Raw genomic sequence first — 25219 nt, 5'->3', positions numbered from 1 at the left:
CTGTAGTGTTGGGTTTGAATTACAAGGAGAGATGATAACATGATTTTTATTATATACAGATATAGAAATAAAAATACAGATATAAATGTATATAATATATAGATAGTATATTAGAAGATATATATATATGTGTATATATATATATCCGCTAGCTCTGTCCACTGAGAAGGCCCAAAAGCAGCAACACCCCAACAGCAATGAGTACACAGTACCCAGATATTGACTTCAAATTACAATTCTCAACTAAGAGGAACAAGGGCTTCTTAGAGAAAAGCTGATTCCAGGGGTAGAACAGAGAAAGTACAAGGTGGGCCTGGAATATTTTACTGCGCCAGAAGGAAATGAGGCATTAAAAAAACCAATACAGTTGACCCTTGAACAACATGGTTTGAACTGCATGGGTCCACTTATACACAGATATTTTTTTCAAGAGTAAATACTACAGAACTACACGGATCATGGTTGGTTGCATCTGTGGATGTAGCACTGTGGATACGGAGGAACTGGGTATAGAGAGGAACTACATATATGGAAGGTCAACTATAAGTTAAATATGAATTTTTTAAGCTCTTTATTGGAATATAATTTCTTCACACTGTTGTGCCAGTTTTTGAGCTACATCAAAGCGAATCAGCTGTATTTATACATATATCCCCATATCCCCTCCCTCCCGAGACTCCCTCTCATCCTCCCTATCCCAGCCCTCTAAGTCACCACCCATCATCGAGTTGATCTCTATTATAAATATGAATTTTTAACTGTGCAAAGGGTCAGTGCCCCTAACCCCCAAGCTGTTAAAGGGGCAACTGTAGAGAAAAGTCAAAAGGAAACAGAAGCCAGCCTGAAGGGGCTCCCACCTGGCAAAATCAGGGAATTGGAACATCAAGATGAATAATGTTAGTAATAGTAAAAGTACCATTCCATGGGACCTCCCTGGTGGTCCAGTGGTAAAGAATCCACCTTCAGAAGACCTAAATAGGCATTTCTTCAAAGAAGACATACAGATGGCCAAGAGGCACATTAAAAACTGCTCAACATCACTAATTATTAGAGAAATGCAAATCAAAACTACAATGAGGTATCATCTCACACCAGTTAGAATGGGCATCATCAGAAAATCTACAAACGATAAATGCTGGAGAGGGTGTGGAGCAAAGGGAACCCTCTTGCACTGTTGGTGGGAATGTAAATTGATAACAGCCACTATGGAGAACTGTATGAAGGTTCCCAAAAAAACCAAAAAGAGAATTACCATATGACCCAGCAATCCCACTACTGGGCATATACCCAGAGAAACCGTAATTCAAAAAAGACACGTGCACCCCAATGTGCACTGCAGCACTATTTAAAATAGCCAGGACATGGAAGCAACCTAAATGTCCATCAACAGATGAATGGATAAAGAAGATGTGGTACATATATACAATGGAATATACTTAGCCGTAAAAAGGAACAAACCTGGGACATTTGTAGAGATGTGGATGGACCTAGAGACTGTCATACAGAGTGAAGTAAGTCAGAAAGAGAAAAACAAATATTGTATAGTAAAGCATGTATGTGGAATATAGAAAAATGGCACACAGGTCAACCAATCAACTGGTTTGTAAGGCAGAAATAGAGACACAGATGTGGAGAACAAACATATGGACCCCAAGTGAGGAAGGCGGGGGAGGGGGGGGTGCAGGGGGTATAAATTGGCAGATCAGGATTTCCATATATACTTTACTAATAAGAAAAAAATATCAAGTTGTACACTTTAAATACATGCAGTTTATTGTATGTCAATTATATCTCAATAAAAGTTCTTAAAAAAAAAGAATCTGCCTTCCAATGTAGGGGATTCGGGTTCGATCCCTGGTCAGGGAACTAGGATCCCAGATGCTGCAGGGCAACTAAGCCCGAGTGCCACAACTATTGAGCCCTCATGCCACAACATGAGAAGCCTGCGCACCACAATGAAGAGTCCACATGCCACAACTAAGACCCGACACAGCCAAAAATAAAAAATAAAAATACATAAATAAAATATTTTTTTAAAAGTACCATACCACAAAATACTTAATCATTTCAAGATTAAGAAAGAGTAACTTTATAAAAAGTTACTTTCTTTCTAAAAAGAAAGAACAACTTTATAGTGAAGAAATCTCGCAGACAACACCTTCATGAAATGATCAAAGTAAACATCATCAGTAATGGGAACAAATCAAAATGGTGTATCACCTAACAGGATGCAATGAGACAAGAACAGCATCACTTCTGTGTTATTCTTGCCAAAGGTGGAAAACTTGAATCTAACTATGAGAAAATATCAGACAAACCCAAATTCAGGGATACTCTACAAAATTACTGTCCTATAATTTTCAAAAGTATCAAGGTCATAAAATGAAGCAAAGACTGAAGAATTATTCCAAATTGAGAAAGACTGATGAGATATGGTGACAATCAATACAAGATGTGATTCTGAACTAGATCCTTGTCCTATAAAGAACATTGGAATAAATATTGAAATTTGAATGAGGTTTGAGGATTAAATGGTAATAACATGTTGATGTCAGTGTCCTGATTTTGATGGTCATATTGAGGTTATGTAGGAGAGTATCTTTGTTTATAGGAAACACAAACTGAAGTATTGAAGAGTAATGAGGCACCATGTTAGCAACTTACTCTAAAATGGTTTACAAGAAAAGAAAGTTCTTTATTACTGTGCTTGCAATTTTTCTTCAAGTTAGAGGCTTTTTTTGTGGGGAGTTTTTTTTTGGCCACACCATTCAGCTTGTAGAATCTTTGTTCCCTGACCAGGGATTGAACCCGTGCCCACAGTAGTAAAAGCACCAAGTCCTAACCACTGGACTACCAGGGAATTCCCAAGTTTGAGATTTTTTTAAAAAATGAAAGTTTAAATATACACAAAAAAAGAGTAAAATAACCACACTGCTTCATAAACATTAGAAAAATATTGTATTATCCATAAGAATAAGCGTACTTTAGGACCATAAAAAGGGGCAGCTATAGGAAACTCACACCCACACAGGTGCAGAGAATGCATGGAGGAAGTGTAGGAGGCTTTGCAAAGAAAGTGGATTTCAAAATGTGTTTCCCCTCTTATTTGAGAGGCAAAGTAGCATAGTGGAATGAACACAGACTGGAATCAGACCTAGGTTTGATTCCTGGAGCTGTCACTTAGTATCTATGTGATCTTCACCAAGTCCCTTAAGTTTTTAGAAATCCTTACTTTGTAACAATAGGAATAATATCCCCCACCATGCAATTTTATGGTGAGTGGATTAGAATGAATTTAATAATTATTGTATGTAAAATCAGCTAACAGTGTCCCAGATATAACAGACGTTCAGTAAGTACTAGTGCCTAGCATAGTGCCTGGCACATGGCATGTACTTTAAAAAAAACAACCTGCTTAAGAAGAAAAGGGAGGGGACTTTCCTAGGTGGCGCAGTGGTTAAGCATTCACCTGCCAGGGGCTTCCCTGATGGTGCAGTGGTTACGAATCCACCTGCTAATGCAGGGGACACGGGTTCAATCCCTGCTCTGGGAAGATCCCACATGCCATGGAGCAACCAAGCCCGTGTGCCACAACTACTGAGCCTGTGCTCTAGAGCCCTCGAGCCACAACTACTGAAGCCTGCACGCCTAGAGACTGTGCTCCGCAACAAGAGAAGGCACCTCAATGAGAAGCCCACGAACTGCAATGAAGAGTAGCCTCCGCTCACTGCAACTAGAGAAAGCCCTTGCACAGCAACGAAGACCCAATGCAGCCAATAAATAAATTAATTAATTAAAAAAAAAAAGAATTCACCTGCCAATGCAGGGGACACAGGTTCGATCTCTGCTCCAGGAAGACCCCACATGTTGCAGAACAACTAAGCCCATGTGCCACAGCTACTGAGCCTGTGCTCTAGAGCCTGTGAGCCACAACTATTGAGCCTGTGTGCCGCAACTACTGAAGCCTGTGTGCCTAAAGCCTGTGCTCCACAAGAGAGAACGCCTCAATGAGGAGCCCACGTGCTGCAATGAAGAGTAGCCCCCACTCGCCACAACTAGAGAAAGCCTGTGTGCAGCAACAAAGACACAACGCAGCCAATAAATAAATAAATAAATAAATGTATTTATTTAAAAAAGAAGAAGAAAAGGGAAACAGGTGGGGGAAAGGACAGGTGGTGGCAAAAAATAGAAAACAGAACGGTCAGAGGTAAAAGTGGTCCACCTGGATAAAACAGGCCTGCTGATCTGGAACACACCAGCATAAATTTTCTAGTGACAGCTGTCTAACAAGAGGGCAGTCTGTCAGGAAAGGTACTGAGCACCTGTTAATGGTTCACATCAGAATGCTCCAGGGTGAGATTCCTGAACTAAACGGGACCTGGACTTTCTGTGAGAAGTTATGTTCTATGTGAAGGTGGACTGGGCAGGCAGGCTTATTTAGAGGAGAGAACAAAGGAAGCCTGGCGAGAAAACTCAAGTACAGAGGATGGGGCTCTCAGAGAGGGGCTGTCTCCTTATAAAAATATCTCAAACATTTTAGTTCAGAGTTAATTCATGCCTCCAAGTTATTTAGGCTACAGAAATGTGAAACATACTTTTAAGTACTTACAATGCCTTATGTACAGTAAAGTCTCAAAATTATCCAACAAAATAACACACTGAAACTGAGAACTTAAGAGAGACTTCCAGATATGAAGCTGGCAATGACTCTGTCACAGTTAATAAAGCAAAGTTATTCTTTTTTTTTTAAATAAACTATTTTTATTTAGTATGGAAGCATCATTTGTCATAACTAAACTGTTAACTGAACCACCAGCCCCTGGAAGGTTGCTACCATTGTTACAAATACTTTATTTGATTTTCAAACAACAAACTAAAATCTTTTAGTTCCTATTAAGGTAACCAAGGCAACACTGACGCAAAACCAGCCTATTACTGCATACTGAATGTTAACCCAAAAGAGATCATAAGTCTAAATCACACCCTCAGGGCAGCAATTACAGTTTTATGATATCCTTCCCCCACAGGTCACTACTTACATCACGGCTAACATCACTAATAGCTGCCTAGTATCTGCTCTGCAGATGAGGCTATTTTGGTGTTATATCCAGGCCATTAAAGTGCCATCAATTCTAAATTAATGGAGTGAGTAAGCAAACCACATCCCCGATAATAAGAGCAATCCATGTCAAAAATAAGCTAAACCAATCAGTGAAAACGATTGCTACAGGAAAAAAAATAAATGATTAAGTATATCAAGAAAATCTGAGAATGAGGTTAAATAAGACAAAAATAACTTACTGACTCATTCAGTTTCAATATGGATGTTTTTGGGGGGAGGGGGTGCGCTACGCACTGCATGGCTTGTGGGATCTTAGTGCCCCAACCAAGGACTGAATCCAGGCCACAGCAGTGAGAGCGCCAAGTCCTAACCACTGGGTATCCAAGGAATTTCCATCAATTTGGACTGTTTTTCAGTACAGATAAAAATTCAGTGTACTTAGCAATGGAAATGATTCCAACAGACAACCTCTCCTAACAAACAACAGATCATATCTGTTTGGGTAGTATTTGATAAATGTTAAAATGCTGTTATGTTTCTGTTGCCTTAAGAGCTTAATGTACTTTTGCTACAGAATTAAAGGAACAGAAAAGAAACAGAGAGACTGGAAGAGAAGGTGAGAGATGGAAACAGAGAAACAAAGAATTATACTAGGCTCTAAGGAAGCCATATAAGCAAAAATGATATTTATTCTCCTAGAAAAATCTTCACAGATAGGAAAGAAAGCAGAAGACCTCTAATTTCAGTTGTGAGGATTCTACACAAGAAAAGACAGTAATTTCCTGGCCAAATCTAAATCTCATCATCTCTCAAATGAGGATTAGCTGTACAATGGATTACTGACAGGATAAAATAAGATGAATTTTGAAACGTTAAGAGTACCCAAAAGCATGACCTTCTTCCTACTGTGAAACAAAAAATATGGAAGATTCACATCTTATATTTTAAAAATATATAAAGGAGCAATATGAACTTCAAAAATTAATAAGGAGAGACTATAATATTTTGAATAACAGGAAGGGGGGAGGGAAGGAGAGAGGGAGGGAAAACTTTATAATAGCATGCCAACTAAAAAAAATAGAATAACAGAGTTAGGATACCACCATTTTGCAATAATCAGAGTAATAAATGACTCAGCAAGATTTATTAACAGTTGCTAAAACAGAGAGTAAAAGTTTGATGGGGAAGAGGATATTTACATAATCTCAGAGAAACTCCCCACAAATTACTCACTAATCACAGGAGGGAATAGCAACTCTTCAATGAAAAATCTGGCAGACACTATCTTAACCAAGTACCAAAGTTAACACCAATCATGAGTCAAACCTCATCTATGCCTCACACTATGATGCACTGAGAAGGATACGATGTTACATATGCGGTATTCCCACCAAAATGCATAACTTGAATCTAAACAGAGGAAATACCAGATAAATCCATGTTGAAAGACATTCTATGAAGTTAATAGCCTACTTTCTTCCAGTCAAGGTCATGAAAGACAGGCTGAGGGACCTTTCCAGATTAAAGAAGACAAGAGACATGAAAACTAAATGCAATATGTGATCCTGGACCAGAAAAGAAAAATTTATACAAAAGATAATATTGGGACAATAGGTAGAATTTGAATAAAGTATAAGATTAGTATTATATCAAAGTTAAATTTTCTGGAAAAAATAAAATAAAATAAATAAAAAATAAAATAAAAATTTCCTGGGAATTCCCTGGCGGTCCAGCGGTTAGGATACTGTGCTTCCACTGCAGAGGGTACAGGTTCAATCCCTGGTCAGGGAACTAAGAACCTGCATGCCATGTGGCCAAAAAAAAAAAACAAAAACAAATAAAACGCAAAGTTAAATTTCCTGATTTTGAAAAATCAGGCTTATAAAAATGATCTCCTCCTTAAGAAATACACACTTAAGTACTTATTTTGGTGGAAAAGAAGCATAATGTTTCCAATTTACTCTTAAATGGTTCAGGAAAAAATGTACATAGAGAATGACAAAGCTAATATGGAAAAATGTTAACTATTGGTGAACCAGAAAGAAGGGTATATGGAAATTTTTTATACTATTTTTATAATTTTTTTAGTAAGTTTGAAATTGCTGGGGTATTTGGATTTTGTCCCACACCCAACCAAATGCTTTCCCAGAATTCTCTTTCCAAGTGAAAGGCACCACCATCTAATCTGGCACATAAACTAGAAACCTAGGAAATATCCTCAACAATTCCTTCACCCTCACCCCATGCTCAACTAATCACTAAGTCCTGTCAATCTTACTTACTAAATATTTCTCAAATCTATCCATACCTTTCCATCTTTCCATCACTTTAATCCAAACTACTAAAATCTCTCACGTAGGCTATTACAATAACATCCTAATTGGCCTCTTCTCCAATAAGTTCTCTAGAACAAAGAAAAATCTTTATTAAATGCATATCTGATGTCACCTCTCTACTGGTCATCTACCCAAAACACTTCAATGGCTTCTCAATAAGCCCTATAAAACCCTACACCTGGCCTAATGGTTTTTGGTGTCAGGATCTCCTTACATTCTTACAAACTATTAAAGACACCCCCCACCCCCAAAGATCTTTTGTTTATGTGGATTATGTCTATTGATGTTAACTGTATTAGAAATTAAGACAGAAATTTTTTAAATATTTATTAATTCCTTTACAATAATTACTCATACCTGCTTCTACAAACTGTAACAAAACAATGTTGTTGAATCAGTAGTATTGGAAGAAAATCTAGTCTCTTAGAGAGACACAGTTAAAAAGGGAGGACCACACAGATCCCCTTAAAAAGTCCCTGAGGGGGAAAAATATATATAAATAAATAAATAATGTTTAAAGAACTTAAAAAAAATAAAACAAAAAAGAGTCCCTGAAAACCGTAGGGGTCCTCAGATCATCCTATGAGAACCACAGCTCTAGCCTTACCAGCATCTTCAAATTCTTCTTACATAGTGTGCTTTCTAAAATCAGATCTTCGCATATGCTGTTCCCTTTGCCTAGGATACCTTTCCTATCCACTCCATTCATTCCCTTTGTTTAATTAACTCTTACCATGCCTTAAGATCTTCAAGTCTAAGCTCAACTATCATTTCCTCTAGAAAACCCTCTCTGGATTTCCTAATTAGGCTGAGCCCCACCCCCTCCATACATACATTATACTCCTCTTTTGGAGCAATGAAGGCAACTTTAATTAAGAAACCCTGCCCTAATCTTACCTACTTAACAACTATTTGTCTTTCAAAACTCAAGTGAGATGATACCTATTCCACAATGCTCTCCTTAATACCTCTTCCACGCAAAAGACCTTTTCCACTCCTTCCTCTGAGCAACTTTTATACCTCACAGTTATTTCTGTTATTGCAAGAAACATATTGTAATATATTGTATATCTTTTATAAGCCTGACTATTGGCTCACAAGTTCCTTAAAAGTTGGAATCTCCTTTTTCCAAGGAAGATATGCAAATGGCCAATAAGTGTATGAAAAGATGCTTAACATTACTGCTCACTAAGCATTACAGAAGAGCAAATCAAAACCACAATGAGATACCCATAATGGATACTTCATACCCATAAGGATGGCTAATGTCAAAAAAAGAAAAAAAGGAAAGAAAAAATGCTGGGAAGGATGTGGAGAAACTGGCACCCTTGTGCACTGCTGGGGATAATGTAAAATGTTGCAGCCACTGTGGAAAACAGTATGACAGTTCCTCAAAAAATTAAAAATAGAATTACCATATGATCCAGCAATTCTACTTCTGGGTTATATATCTGTATTAGTCTGCATGGGCTGCCATAACAAAATACCACAGGATGGGTGGCTTAAATAACAGAAAGTTATTTACTCACAATTCTGGAGGCAAGAAATCCAAGAGGAAAGTGCCAGCAAATTACATTCCTGATGAGGGCCCTCTTCCTGGCTTGCAGACAGCCACCTTCTGGCTATGTCCTCACACAGCCTTTCTTATGTACACACACACACACATACACACACACACAGAGAGACAACTTTGGTCTCCCTTCCTCTTCTTATAAAGACACTAGTCCTATGGGATTAGGGTCCTACCCTTACGGCCTTGCTAACCTTAACTACCTCCTTAAGCAGGCCCTCACCAGACACCAAATCTGCTGGTATGTTGATCTTGGATTTCCCAGCCTCCAGAAATGTGAGATGTGTTTAAGCCACCTAGTTTATGGTATTTCTGTTATAGCTGCCCAAACTAAGACAGAACATTATGCTAAGTAAAATAAGCCAGACACAAAAGAACAATTATTGTAGATTCCCCATATATGAGGTACCTAGAGTAGTCAGATTCATAAAGACTGAAAATAGAATGGTGGTTGCTAGAGACTGGGAGAAGGGGAGAATGGGAAGTTATTGTTTAATGGGTACAGTTTCAGTTTTGCAAATTGAAAAGAATTCTGTGAATAGATGATGGTGATGGTAGCACAATAAGGAGAATATACTTAATGCCACTAAACTGTACACTTTAAAATAGTTATGATGGGGGCTTCCTAGGTGGTGCAGTGGTTAAGAATCTGCCTGCCAATGCAGAGGACACGGGTTTGATCCCTGCTCCAGGAAGATCCCACATGCCGCAGAGCAACTAAGCCCGTGTGCCAAAAAAAAACAAAACAAAAAAAACAAACAAAACTGTTTTTAAAATAGTTATGATGGTAAATTTTGGGGGGTTTTTTTGGCAACACTGCACAGCTTGGGGGATCATAGTTCCCCAAACAGGGACTGAACCCAGGCCCTCAGCAATGAACGTGCAGAGTCCCAACCAATGGACCACCAGCGAATTCCCATGATGGTAAATTTTGTGTCATGAATATTTTACAGCAATTTTAAAACATTTTTAAAAATTTACTGTATCTAAGTATAGTTGATTTACAATATTATGTTCATTTCTGCTATACAGCAGTGATTCAGTTATACATATATATATATATATTCCTTTTCATATTCTTTTCCATTATGGTTTATCATAGGATATTGAGTATAGTTCCCTATGCTATATAAAGAGTAGGACCTTGTTGTTTATGCATTCTGTATATAATAGTTTGCATCTGCTAATCCCAAACTCCCAATCCATTCCTTCCCCACCCCACTCCCCCTTGGCAACCACAAGTCTGTTCTCTATGTCTGTGAATATGTTTGTTTCATAGGTAAGTTCATTTGTGTCATATTTTAGATTCTACATATAAGTGATATCATATGTTATTTGTCTTTCTCTTTCTTATATACTTCACTTACTATGATAATCTCTAGGTCTGTCCATGTTGCTGCAAACAGCATTATTTCATTCTTTTTTATGGCTGAGTAGTATTCCACTGCATATATGCACCACATCTTTTTTATCCATTCATCTGTTGACCAACATTTAGGTTGTTTCCATACCTTGGGTATTGTGAATAGTGCTGCCATGAACACAGGGGTGCATGTATCTTTTTGAATTACAGTTTTGTCCAGATATATGCCCAAGAGTGGAATTGCCAGATTATATGGTAATTCTATTTTTAGTTTTGTGAGGAAGCTCCATACTATTAAAACATTTTTTAAAATCAAAAAATTAAACACAGGGCTCCCCTGGTGGCACAGTGGTTAAGAATCCGCCTGCCAGGTTCGAACCCTGGTCTGGGAAGATCCCACATGCCGCGGAGCAACTAAGCCCGTGTACCACAACTACTGAGTCTGCACTCTAGAGCCCACAAGCCACAACTATTGAGGCAATGTGCTGCAACTACTGAAGCCTGCGTGCCTAGACCCTGTGCTCCACAACAAGAGAAACCACCGCAATAAGAAACCCACACACTGCAATGAAGAGTAGCCCTTGCTCTCCACAACTACAGAAGGCCCGTGCACAGGAACGAAGACCCAATGCAGCCAATAAATTTAAAAATTAATAAAATAAATTTTTTTAAAAAATTAAACATAGATTTACATGTTCCTGCAATTCCATTCCTAGGTACATAGCCAAAAGAACTGAAAACACACATCCAAACAAAAACTTGTAAAGAAATATTCACACTAGTATCATTCATAATAGCTAAAAACTGGAAATAATCCAACAAATGTTGATAGATTCACCACAAGGGTGAACTGTGTTTAATAACGGCTTTACTGAAATATAATTTACATGCCATGCAGTGTACAATTCAATGATTTTTAGTATATGTGTGTACAATCATCACAGTTAATTTTCCAACATTTTCATCATTTCAAAAAGATACTCTTTAGCTACCAACCACTTATGCCTCTACCCATCCCAGCCCTAAGCACCTACAAATCAACTTCCCATCTCTGTAGGTTTACCTAATCATGTAAATTTCATACAAATTGAATCACATATATGTTCTTTTTAACGGGCTTCCTTCACTTGGCATGTTTCCAAGAGTCATCCAGATTATAGCATGCATCAGTATTTTGTTTCTTATGGTCAAAATTATTCCATTGTATTCTGTTTCGCCACTCATCAGTTGCTGAGATGGTCATTTGGGCTGTTTACACCTTTTGACTTTTACAAATATTGCTGCTACAAATACTTAAAAAATTTTGTGTGAATACGTTTCAGTTTGTAGATACTCAATGAATAAAGTTGGTGGGTCATATGTTAAATCTATCTTTAATTTTTTGAGGAACTTCTGGACTGTTTTCCAAAGCAGCTGAGCCACTTCACATTTCTACCAATAATGAAGAGCTCCAATTTCTCCCTACCACACCTACTCTTGGTGCGGTCAGTCTTTTTCACTATAGCCATCCTATTTATTTATTTGTTTGTTTGTTTGTTTATTTAGCTAAGTTGGGTCTTCGTTGCTGCGTGCGGGCTTTCTCTAGTTGCAGCAAGCAGGGGCTGCTCTTTGTTGTTGTGCGCAGACTTCTCATTGCAGTGGCCTCTCTTGTTGTGGAGCACGGGCTCCAGACACTTGGGCTTCAGTAGTTGCAGCACACAGGCTCAAGAGTTGTGGCTCACGGGCTGTAGAGTGCAGGCTCAGGAGTTGTGGCACATGGGCTTAGTTGCTCCTCGGCATGTGAGATCTTCCCAGACCAGGGCTCGAACCCATGCCCCCTGCAATGGCAGGCGGGTTCTTAACCACTGCATCACCAGGGAAGCCCCTCGTTGTAGTTTTGTATTTGTATTTGGTTTGTATTTTCCTAATGACAGAAGGTATTGAGCATCTTTTTGTGTGTTTTTTGGACATTTGTATATCTTCTCTGGAGAAATACCTACTCAGATCTTTTGCCCATGTTTTAATTGGGTTATCTGTATTTTTATAGCTGGATTGTAAGAGTTCTTTATATATACTAAATACAAGTTCCGCATTAGAAATGTGTTTTGCAAATATTTTTTCCCATTCTGTGGGTTGTCTTTTCACTTTCTTGATAGCATTCTTTCAATTATGAGTTTTCAATTTTGATGAAATCCAATTTGTCTATTTTTTTCTTTTGTTGCTTATGCTTTTGTCATATCTAATGACCCACTGCTACATACAAGGTCATGAAAATTTATTTTCTTCTAAGAGTTTTATAGTTTTATCTCACATATTTAGGTCTTTGATTCACTTTGAGTTAATTTTTACATATGATGTTAAAAAAAGTTTCCAATCTTTTGTGTGTAGATATAGTTATCCCAGCACCACATGGGATAACTTTCTCCATTGAATGGTATTGTCACCCTTATCAAAAATCAGCTGGCAAAAGACACATGAGTTTATTTTTGGACTCTGAATTCTATGTTAGACCTTTATATCTATCAATATGCAAGCCCACAGTCTAGATTACTGATGCTTTGTAGCAAGTTTTGAAATTGGCAAATTGTGAATACTGTGAATTTTGTTGTTCTCTTTCAAGACTGTTTTGACTATTTTCATCCCCTTGAAATTCCATGCAGTTTTTAAGTATAAGTTCCGTACTTTTCTTGTTAAATTTATCAGTGTTTTATTATTTTGATGTTATGAGAAATGGATTTTCTTAATTTCACTTTTACATTGCTCATTTCAAGTATATAAAAATACAATTGATTTTTTTTTGATATACTGACATCATATCCTGCAACTTCGATGAACTTGTTTATTACTTCTAATAGTTTTTCAGTTGGATTCCTTAGGATTTTTTATGTACAAGGTCATGTCATGTGAAGAGGCTGGTATAGGTTTACTTCTTCCTTTATAATATGGATAACTTTTATTTCTTTTAGTTGCCTAACTGCCCTGGCTAGAACCTCTAGTACAACACTGAATAAAAGTGGAGAGAGAGACACAAGGACATACTGTTTTCTTCCTGATCTTTGGTGGGAAAGTATGTAGTCTTCCACTATTAGTATAATGTTAGCTGTCAGTTTTTCACAGACGCTCTTTATCAGGATGAGGAAACTCCATTCTGTTCTCAGGGTTTTTTAGTGTTTTACAATGAAATGATGTTGGATTTTGTCAAATGCTTTTTCTGCATCTATTGAGATGATCATGTGGTTTTGGTCTTCTATTCTATGTTTATGATGTACTACATAAACTTATTCTTAGATATTGAACCAACCTTGCATTCCTGGCATAAATCCCACTTGGTCATGGTGTATAATCCTATTTACATGTGGCTGGATTTGATTTGCTAGTATTTTGTAAAGGATGTTTGCATCCATATTCATAAGAGACATTAGCATATACTTGGCTTTTCTCAGGATGTCTTTGTCTGGTTTCAGTACTAGGGTTATACTAGCCTCATAGAATCAGTTGAGAAATGTTGCCTCCTCTTCTACTTTTTGGGAAAGTTTGTGAAGAACTGGTATTAATTCTTATTTAAATGTTTGATTCAAAGCCATCTGGGCCTGAGCTCTTCTTTGTAGGTAGGTTTTTGTTTTGTTTTTTTTCATTAATAATTTAATTTCCTTACTTGTTATAGGTATATTCAGATTGTCTACTCCTTCTGGAGATCGTTTTGGTAGTTGTGTCTTCACAGGAATTCTTAGAAATTTGTCTATTTTACCTGAGTTATCTAATTTATTGGCATACAATTGTTCATATCTTTCATAATCCTTTTCATTTCTGTCAAATCAGCAGAAACAGTCTCTTCATTTCTGATTCTAGTTTGAGCCTTCTTTTCTTCCTTTCCAAAACTAAAAGTTTGTCATTTTTGTCGATCTTTTCAAAAAACAAGCTTTTGGTTCTTTGATTGTTCTCTATTGTTTTTCTACTCTTGATTTCATTAATTTCCCCTCTAACAGTTCTTATTTCCATCCTTCTGCATGTTTTATATTTAGTGTGCTCTTCTTTATCCAGCATCTTAAGGTGGAAAGTCAGGGCACTGGTATGAGATCTCTCTTCTTCTTTACTATAGACACTAATTGCTATAAATTTCCCTCTAAGCACGCATTAACTGCAGCCCAGTTTTGGTATGTTGCGTTTTCATTTTCATTCATCTCAAAGTATTTTCTAATTTCCCTACTGATTTCTTCTTTGACCCATTGGTTAAATAGGAGTATGCTGTTTAATTTGCACATATTTGTGATTTTCCTAATTTTTTTCTGTTACTCATCTAATTTCATTCCATTGTAATTGGAAAACATACTTTGTATTATTTCTATCAAAAGAGTGAATGTTATTGTATGTGAATCATATATCAAGGCACATTGCATGGCAAAAATCACAGACAAAATAGCATTAGGCAATGGAAACAGTAACTGTAGCTATGTATCACAGATAGTTTTTATTTACTTGAATTTGCAAAATCTTGTGACAAATCTGCCATTTCCAGTTAGTTCCAGTTTTTACCCTATTATGAGCCTCTATAAATGGTGAAGAAATGCACAAAAGCTCCATATGAAAAACTGGAAAAGAACATGAAAAAGTTCATTCGCAAGAGAGGACATACAAATGAAAAACAAATATGAAGTCTTCCTAGTAATCTTTTAAAATGGAAATATAAAAAAAATGAAACAACATTTTCCTCCTACCAAATAAACAGGTTTATCTGTTTTTAAATATTAATATCCAATCCTAGAATAACACATGAAATTAGGCACTCTCATATACTGTTGATGGGCATATAAACTGGAATACTTTGGAAAACAATTTGGCAAAAAGTAACAAAAGCCTTAAAAAAAAACAAACTCTAAATGCTTTCATCTAGTAATTCTACCATGACAAGCTATGTTTAGGAAATAACTCTAAATACAGAAAATACTTTAGACTAATCATATCCACTGCAATATTATTTACAGTTTTTAAAAATGTCTACAATATAAATGTCCAATAATAAGAATGGTTAGGACAAACCGTGGTTTAATTACTGGACAAAATATCATGCATCCATTAAAAATATTTATAAAACATTTACAATGTAAGGAAAATGCTTTTATTATGTTAGTGAAAAAGCAAAAAGCAAAATTGAACATAGAATGTGATTACAGCTATGTGTGTAAAAAAAAAAGTAAACAATCTGTATACAGAAAAAAACCCTGAAAGCATACATCAAAAGGCTAATAATAATGGTTGCCTTTAGGTAGTGAATTATCAGTGTAGTTCTTTCTTTACACTTTTTAGTATCTTTCCAAATTTCCATGAGTATTAGTTTATATAATAAAAGGTTTATTTAAAACAAATTTAAGAAACTGTTCCTTCAAGCAGAACAATCCACTGAGTACAATGCTTTTCACAAGCACAACCTCCCAGATACACATATTCTCTCACATGGGAGATACACTTACTGTCTCAAACACATAATCCCTAGTTTTTTCCACTTAGGCTCTTAATGTTATACTTCTCAAAGTGTTTTGGGTTTGTTTATTATTGTCATTGTTTATTAAGATAAACAAAATACTCGTTCCTGGAGTTCAGAAATAGCTTTCTAATTCCATGAATATAACCCTCCCACAATTCAAAAATATTTTTCTCCTTATATTCTCAAAATAAATTTATAAAAAAGATTAAAAGTAAAGCCAATTCTACAAGTTTTAGGAGCTGGTGTTATGCACAAAAGACAGCTAAGTAAAAGCTCCAAATTAAGTCAAAAGGCACAACTAGTATACATACAGTTTTTCATAATCAGAAAAAATAAACAAAAAAATTTCCCGGGACTTCCTATATGGCACAGTGGTTAAGAATACAGGTTTGAGCCCTGCTCAGGGAGGATCCCACATGCTGCAGAGCAACTAAGCCCATGCACCACAACTATTGAGCCTGCGCTCTAGAGCCCGTGAGCCACAACTATTGAGCCTGTGTGCCACAACTACTGAAGCCCACACGCCTAGAGCCCATGCTCCACAATGAGAAGCCACCTCAATGAGGAGCCCGTGCACTACAACGAAGAGTAGCCCCCGCTCACCGCAACTAGAGAAAGCCCATGGGCAGCACCAAAGACCCAACACAGCCAATAAACAAACAAAATACATAAATAAATTTATATAAAAAAAAAATTTCCCAAACATTTGTTTGTGTCTAGTTGATCTGTTTATTGAGGCAACAAAGTATAATAAAAAGAATACGGACTTTGTAATGAAACTGGGACATTTGTAGAGACATGGATGGACCTAGAGACTGTCATACAGAGTGAAGTGAGTCAGAAAGAGAAAAACAAATATTGTATATTAACACATACATGCGGACTATAGAAAAATGATACAAATCAACTGGTTTGCAAGGCAGAAATAGAGACACAGATGTAGAAAACAAACATATGGACACCAAGTGGGGAAAGCGGGGAGGGTTGGGGGGGAATGAATCGGGAGATTGGGATACCAAATTGTACACTCTAAATATATGCAGTTTATTGTCTGTTAACTGTATCTCAATAAAAGTTCTTAAAAAAAAAAAAGAATATGGGCTTTGCAATCAGAAAAAAAGAGTTTATGACCTGATTCTGCAACTTCCTGTGAAAACTTGGGCAAACTAAACTCCCTCAACCTCAATTCCCATCTTAGTAAAAGAGGTGTAATAACACTAAAGGACTATGAGGAACAAATGAAAAACTGGGTAAATAAGGAGAGTGCATATATTAGGCAAAGAAAACATGGTAGTTCCTACAATTATTTTCATTTTTGGGGTGAAGATGAGAAATTTCATTTTATAACAAGTTACTCAACTTTATTCATAATCCAACATCAAGAAACAAAAAAATGAGGCAGCTCTTAAAACCATTAAGAGTCCTTGGCAATTTTCAGTTATAGATTTAGGATGAAGGTAAGCAGATCTTACAGCTCATATCACCTCTCCAGACAATGCCAAAGTGTTTAAGAAGTAACCTGTATCTAACCATTATACTCTTACCTTGCAGGCTACATCAACTAGTCGCATCTGGATAGCTTGATTCTCTGGGAGTTTAGTGCCAATTGCAAGCAAAGTATCCAACAGTTGAGCTAGGACTTGATGAGACTCTAGAAAAGATGAAAAGTTGGGTTTTAGAATTTCAAAAGGAGATCACTATAGAAACTAAATTTACTTGGGTAAAGAATGTAGATTTTTGTCAGCTGCATTCTACTATCTGATCCCAGATTCCCCTCAACTAAAGGCTGTTCCTAAAGGGACCATGTCTAAAAATTTGAGTCCTCCACAGGATGGGGCATAGTGCTCCAAAAATGTTTAGTGCTTGACTAATTCAAGGGCTTTTCATTGTCTTCAAGATAAAATCTAAGGACTTCCTTGGTGGTGCAATGGTTATGACTCTGGGCTCCTGGTGCAGGGGGCCCAGGTTCAATCCCTGGTCAGGGAACTAGATCCCACATGCATGCCACAACTAAGAGTTCACATGTCACAACTAAGGAGCCTGCCTGCTGTAATCAAGACCCAGTGCAATTAATTAATTAATTAATTTTTAAAAAGTGAGGATATTTCTTTAAAAAAAAAAGATAAAGTCTAAATTCCTTAGCAGGGCATACATACATACATACATACATACCAGTCCCTCCCTACCTTTCTAGCCTTATCTCTTTCAGGTCTCCTCTACTACCCTTTTTCCCAATTACTTATGATTTCATGTCCCCCTATCATTGCTCAGGCCAACTTCCCTAACTAGAATGCCTTCATCGACATCCAACTCCATTATCAACCCTACTCCCCAGGAAGCACCTACTAATCCTGAAGCGTCACCTCCTATATGCTGTTTTTCCTTCTTCCCCTAAAGAAATTGACCATTTCTTCCTTCAGGCTTCCAGTGAACTCTCTACATCGGCTGTAACGCTTTATGTTACTTAGTTATTTGCATATCAGACAAAATCAGGAGACTGAAAGATCCTCAAGGGCAATGACTGTGTTTTATTCAGCTTCATATTCTCAGAATCTAGCAGGACTCATTATACGCTCAGTGGATGTTTAATAAATGGGCAAACAGCCAATTCTAAGTAAATCAGTATCAGTCACCTTAACCAGATTCTCTTCTTTGTCTAAATTCTCTTTTGTTCCAAAATATGGCTCTCATAATGCTAGTGGTATACAAGAGGATTTAGGTGGCGTTCAGAAAATCGTTTTTATATTAATAACCTTGTACAGACATACCGTTTTATTGTGCTTCACTTTACTGAACTTTGCAGATACTGTATTACATTTTTTACAAATTGAAGGTTTGCCTCAACCCTGCACCAAGCAAGTCTATCAGCATCATTTTTCAACAGCATTGCTCACTTCATGTCTTTGTCACCTTTTGGTAATTCTCGCAATATTTCAAACTTTCATTATTATATTCATTATGGTGATTTGTGATCAGTGATCTTTGATATTACTATTGCAAAAAGATTACAACTCACAAAAGGTTTAAATTATGGTTAGCATTTTTTAGCAATACGGTATTAAGGCAGTACATTCTTTTCAGACATAATGCTACTGCACACAACAGACTACAGTATAGTGTAGACATTACTTTTATCTGCACTGGGAAGTCAAAACATTCACGTGACTCACTTTATTGCGATATTCACTTTACTGTGGTAGTCTAGAACAGCACCTGCAATATCTCAGAGGTATGCCTGTACATTTTTTTTTTGCCTATACATATTTTAATGAACAATATAAAAATTGCAGTTATGTTGATGACATTAATTTCCTTTTACCATTACTAATATAGTCTCTATTTTTTAAATTAATTATTTATTTTATTTATTTATTTTTGGCTGCACTGGGTCTTCATTGCTACGCGCAGGCTTTCTCTAGCTGTGGCAAGCAGGGGCTACTCTTCATTGCAGTGCGTGGGCTTCTCATTGCCGTGGCTTCTCTTGTTGTGGAGCATGGGCTCTTTGGCACATGGGCCTCAGTAGTTGTGGCACTCAGGCTCAGTAGTTTTGTGGCTCATGGGCTCTAGAGCGCAGGCTCAGTAGTTGTGCCATACAGGCTTAGTTGCTCCACTGCATGTGGGATCTTCCCGACCAGGGATTGAAGCCATGTGCCCTCCACTGGCAGGCAGATTCTTAACCACTGTGCCACCAGGGAAGTTCCTGTAGTCTCTTTAAATTAATTTTATTTAACTAAAAAATAATTGTCCACTTAAGAAAAACAGTAAGTAAACCATAGATGTGAAACAATTACGTCAAAAATGGTATGATACAGAAATGATTAAAGCTCAGAAAACACTGTTTCAATCACCTCTTAGTAAGACTTCCAGCAAAACACCGCAGATTGAACATATATCTGTTTATCACTAACTCTTTCCTAAAACCTCATTAACATAAGCGTAAAGAAATTTAAAAGATATAAACTAAAAAAAAAAAGATATAAAGTTACGATGACAAAGAAACAGGAGAAGAAAGGTAAGCAGATGAGAAAAGTCAATGAATTTTTCAGAGATGGAAAGCACATGAAAAAGTCTATGGCAAAACTGAGAAATCTAATACTAAATACCTGCTGAGGAGGATGTTGCAACAGAGCAAATAAATTCTAGCCATACGCCCAGGAAGATTCAGGAATTGTAGATTTTTAAAAAAACACCAAAAAATACCTCAAAATAGGGATGAGGCAGGGATCTGTTTGACGTTTCTATAAGAAGTAGTTGGACCCCTGCCTCCTTCCCTATCCTACACAACCAAGTGACCACTGACATAGGAAATTTGTTCTCTATAAAAATCAGGACAGAAAGGATCTAATTTGGGGGATACCAGGTGAGGACAGGGAGGAAATCTAATGAAGAGAAGATTAAGAGATAAACCACATACTAAAAATGAGATTCCCTCCCTCTCCCTAGTGCCCTTCAGGTGCTGTAGCTAAAAAAACATGGCAGCCAGGTATTTCTCTGTCTTCCTAACAGGAAAAGTGAAACGCTGATGGGCCCCACAGAAAAAGAGCAAAAGACACTAATATTTAACAATCCTCCAAAGACACAGAGGATCGTCTTAGAGTGGAGCCTACCAGTGACAAGCCCATCCATTCACACAAAACTTCCAATCAGCTTTTTAGTGCCTCATCTTAAATTTAAATGCAAAGCTAAGGATCATCAAGAAAAGTCTCCATTAACACAACACTGTAAATCAACTATACTTCAATAAAAAGTTTTTTAAGTTGAATAGATTAAAAAGGGAAAGAAAAGTCTCCAATATGAAAGAAGCCATAAAGAGAAAAGAAGGTACTAAGAGAAAACAGAAGAGAGATGAAGAAATCTCCAACACCACCACACTGCCCTATAATTTATTTCTTAAAAAAGATGATTCTGCATGACAGCCACAAAAAGCTAGCTAAACTTTTTTGAACTTAACTCTTGCCTCTGATAAATCACAAATCTAATCTAAATCTTAAATCCTGGTCTCTCTCTCGAGGTCCAGACCTCCTGGTTGGAGGGACATCACCACAGGAAAACATGAATCCTCTACATGTCTTCCCTAAACCACCCAGTTCATCAAAGCAAATTCCACACAACCACCAAATTAGCTTTCTAAAACTAGACAATCATTTCATGCCTTGTTCAAAAAGAACAATGTTCCCGCTGCCTACAAAATAACATTTAAAATCCTCAGCACTCAAGACTACCTACCCTTTGGCTTCAAAACATTTTACCAATGTTTTTCTACCAAAAACCCCTTACTGCCTGCTCATCTCTCATGAAACAATTCAGTTCTTCAAACATCTCTTATACTTTCCCAGTTCTCTACCTTCTGTCACATTGTTCCTTCTTAGCACCACTCTTCCCCAAATTTGAGGGATCTGGCCCTTACTAATCTACCTCTTCACTAAGCCTTTCTAGATCCCACCAGTCAGCACGGATCCCATTCTCTCTCTGCTCCCACAGTATTTTAACTATACCTCCTCTAAAACAAGCTTTATGTTATCATTAGTTCTGTAATATGTACTGATATTAGAGAAGCAGTGCTTTGCAAGGAGTTACAAAACTCATACATCTGATGAACTGGAAATGAAAGACATCTGGCCCGAAGTGTGGACCACAGTCTTGTATTTGAAAGTACATACTAGACTGGTAATTGGGAAACTCTTAATTTTAAGCCACAAATACAGAGTGACTTTAGCAGTCACTTTACTTCTCTAGAATTCACGTTCCTCAGCTCTGAGATAAAGGATTTGGACTAGATGATATGGTCCCTTCCAATTCTATCGTCTATGAATCTAGGTAAGCCAGGAAGAGGAAAACAGGAAGAGTCCTAGCTCAGCTCTCTTAGACACAAGTAAGAAACATTAGAATGCTTAACAAAAAGTAAAACAGCATAATTTCCATGAATACTGCATAATTTGGCTACGATGAGGTTTGAATCAAAATTAACTCTCTCTTATAATGTTTCTATTTTAGAGGTAAAGAGTTTTTAGTTAAACCATGGTCCATAAGAAAGAGTACTAAACTAAGTTCTCAGTCCTGCTACTACCTTTAGCTAGATCAGCTCACTTCAATTCACTTCATCTCTCTGGGATTTAGAGTCTGTCATCTGCAAAATTAAGAAATCAGACAAGATGATCTCTATAAGGCCATTTATAGCTCAAAAAGTCTATGGCTCTATGAAATCCCCAATCTTTAAGTAAGAAATTCTTCCAAGTATAGCTCCTAAAAGAACTTTCCATGGAAAACAAGGATACTTCTATACTAAGGCAATGTAATTATTTGGGTGCTTTTAAGATCTTTTTTTTTTTAATGTGGATCTTTCTTTTTTTTTTTGGCTGCATTGGGTCTTCGTTGCTTCACATGGGCTTTCTCTAGCTGTGGCAAGCAGGGGCTACTCTTCATTGCTGTACGTGGGCTTTTTATTGTGGTGGCTTCTCTTGTTGCGGAGCATATGCTCTAAGGCGCGTAAGCTTCAGTAGTTGTGGTGCGTGGGCTTCAGTAGTTGTGGCTCAGGGGCTCTATAGTATAGACTCAGTAGTTATGGTGCATGGGCTTATTTGCTCCATGGCATGTGGGATCTTCCTGGACCAGGGATTGAACCTGTGTCCCCTGCATTGGCAGGCAGATTCTTAACCACTGCACCATTACCAGGGAAGTCCTGATGTGGACCATTTTTAAAGTCTTTATTGAATTTTGTTACAATTTTGTTTCTGTTTTATGTTTTTTGGTTTTTTGGCTGTGAGGCATGTGGCATCTTAGCTCTCTGACCAAGGATCGAACCCACATCTCCTGCATCGGAAGCCGAAGTCTTAACCACTGGACTGCCAGGGAAGTCCCTGTTTTGGTGTTTTTAAAAGAAATATTTTTTTTTTGCCACTCTCTACAAGAGCAAAAAAAAATACCTATTAGTATTTAGTATATTATCAACACCCTAATTTTTATGAAGATAATGTAAAAAAATGGGAAAATTATATATGATGTTAAGTAAACACACCAAAACAAAATAATACATTCACTGTAAATACAACCACATACAACTTACATAAGTAAAAGGTAATATGCAAAACAAATTGTTTTATGGTAGTAGCAGGAATATTTTTAAATTTCTCTTTAATGTCATCACAATGGCATTTCAATAAATGCCAAAACAAATTTTTTAAGATTTTTTTATTGTTTCCTATGAATTAAAAGCCTTGGGTCAAAATTCAATACAAATAAAATTTAAAAATAAAGTTGCTTCTAACAAAATAAAAAATTCTCAACTTCAACCAATGGGCCACTTACATAAGATATTTGTTATAATTAAACAATTGTACAATAAATGAATTTAGATTGTCACTTGAGTTCACTGGCCCTTTATTACTCTTATAACCTCTTAAGTTTATAGACTAAATGTTGTCCAATATTTAAATAATCATATTTGTTTAAATATGTATACCCTAAAATGAAATAAAACTATTTTTTGAAACTACAACCAATTCAAACAAAACTACAATACTTTCAGAAACAGCAACAAAGGATTTCTTTTTATTTAATTTCAGAATAAATATCAAGGCACTAACTCTATAGGAAAATCTTGTACACAAATAAAACTAGATAAATAATAAAAAAATGTTTTAAGTTAAAATAGTTTTCCTTTTCAACTAAACACTGAGAATAATTTTAGTGGGCATCAACAGGGAACAAATAGGAAAGGTAACAACATATGAGACCTAGGAGATGTTGCTTTTATAGGAACTAAATTGTGGGGGACCCCATGACCAGGGCAGCACCTCCCACGGTTTCTGAGTTAGTAGGCACAGTCAACAAAACAACAACTCTGTCACATCCTATGTAACCTTGAACAAGTTAGTTAATGTCTCTGGGCTTCAGTTTCCCCACCTATAAAATGGGGACAATAGTATCTATCTTATGTCATATGCAAACTACCTTAAGTATATGGCATTTAGTAGAGGTCAATAAATGATAGCTATTAAGAGACAAACCTGTATTTTAACTCTAATGTAAATATATGTACACGGTTTTATTGAATCACCCTCAAATTCCTTTTCAATAACCACAACACAACAAAATTTTGTTATACATTCTATACAAAAGGAACTAAAGATTTCTGCTCTGATTATACAGCTTTTTTTTTTGACTGTGCCACATGGCATTAGGGATCTTAGCTCCCCAACCAGGGATGGAGCCTGTGCTCCCTGCAGTGGAAGCACAGAGTCCTAACCACTGGACCTCCAGGGAATTCCCTATATAGCTTTTAAATTGCAACTTACTTTCATTCTGCAGGATGTTAATGGCATCATCCATAATGCAGTCCGGTGAAAATCCTGCTGTCTTTGACAGTAAACCCAACAGTGATGCAATTTTCAGTCTCACCGATGGATCATTCTCCTGAAACAAAAGAAACTATTGTTACCTTGACGCCCTTCTTTCAGCTAATCAACAAACAGGAACATGGAAAACTAATATCTCAAAATAGAGTCAATGATCCAAGTATTCTTAATATTTATGTATTTATTTATTTTGTTGCGGTGGGTCTTAGCAGCAGCACACCAGCTCCTTAGTTTCAGCATGCAGGCTCCTTAGTTGTGGCATGCAAACTCCTAGTCACAGCATGAATGTGGGATCTAGTTCCCTGACCAGGAATGGAGCCTGTGCTCCCTGCATTGGGAGCACAGAGTCTTAACCACTGCGCCACCAGGGAAGTCCCAATCCAAGTATTCTTAAGCTTTATTTCTGAAAACTTAACTTTATATGCTTTTGGGGAGAAAGTCTTTCTCAATCTGTATGTTACACTCAAATACTGCAAAGTGAATGGGAATATTTTTATACCTTCCTGATGTCATTAACTTCTAACCAGATGTGTGCTTTGGGGATTAAAAGAAACTTTCCTCCACTGTGCAGTCAAATTACACATGAGTTGCAGCAGCTTGCACCACCAACACTACCAGCACTGGGCACCCAACTCTGCTGTCAGCACCACCGTTTTTCGAGCCCCCAGAAACTGCTATCTGCTATCATCAGAAAAATGTTTTCACTCTACCTGTTTTTTTCAACAGCCTGCCAAGACTGCTCCCACAATTCCCCACCAGTGATGCCATAAGGCTTCAAGCTTCTGCTCAGGTTGTTCCTCTGCCTAAATTGTTCTCCCTACCTCCCAAAGCCACTCCCTCCTGCCCCTCAGGTTCAGCAACTCCAGGAAGTTTATCTCTGATGCCTGAACTGGATAAGTGTAACCTTCCCTTGGACCACCCAAGTACCCTGGTGCAACCCTTTATCATGCCCCCTGTAATTATCACAGTGTATTATGTGGCTGTGTCTGTCTTCCCAACCAACATGTGAGCCACTAAAGGGACTAGCAGAATGCCCAGAAAGCACTTTGTACATTCTGATAAAAATAAAGGTA

At 37.1% G+C, this 25219-nt stretch overlaps 1 protein-coding gene across 2 annotated transcripts in view; it reads right to left on the bottom strand.

Moving 5' to 3' along the window:
* INTS4 (integrator complex subunit 4) overlaps positions 1 to 25219 on the bottom strand; it is a 123731-nt gene that overhangs the window by 77842 nt on the left and 20670 nt on the right. For both annotated transcript variants that reach the window (XM_057747867.1, XM_057747868.1), the window contains exons 3-4: positions 24087 to 24204; positions 17337 to 17443 (exon numbers count right to left, since the gene is read on the bottom strand). In XM_057747867.1, coding sequence (XP_057603850.1) covers positions 17337 to 17443; positions 24087 to 24204 — 225 coding nt within the window. The remainder of the gene's footprint in view (positions 1 to 17336; positions 17444 to 24086; positions 24205 to 25219) is intronic.

This window comes from Hippopotamus amphibius, chromosome 9 (assembly GCF_030028045.1).
Source record: "Hippopotamus amphibius kiboko isolate mHipAmp2 chromosome 9, mHipAmp2.hap2, whole genome shotgun sequence".
Taxonomy (NCBI): Eukaryota; Metazoa; Chordata; class Mammalia; order Artiodactyla; family Hippopotamidae; genus Hippopotamus; species Hippopotamus amphibius.
Note: the sequence above shows the minus strand (reverse complement) of the source record. Positions and strands in the feature narration are given on the sequence as shown.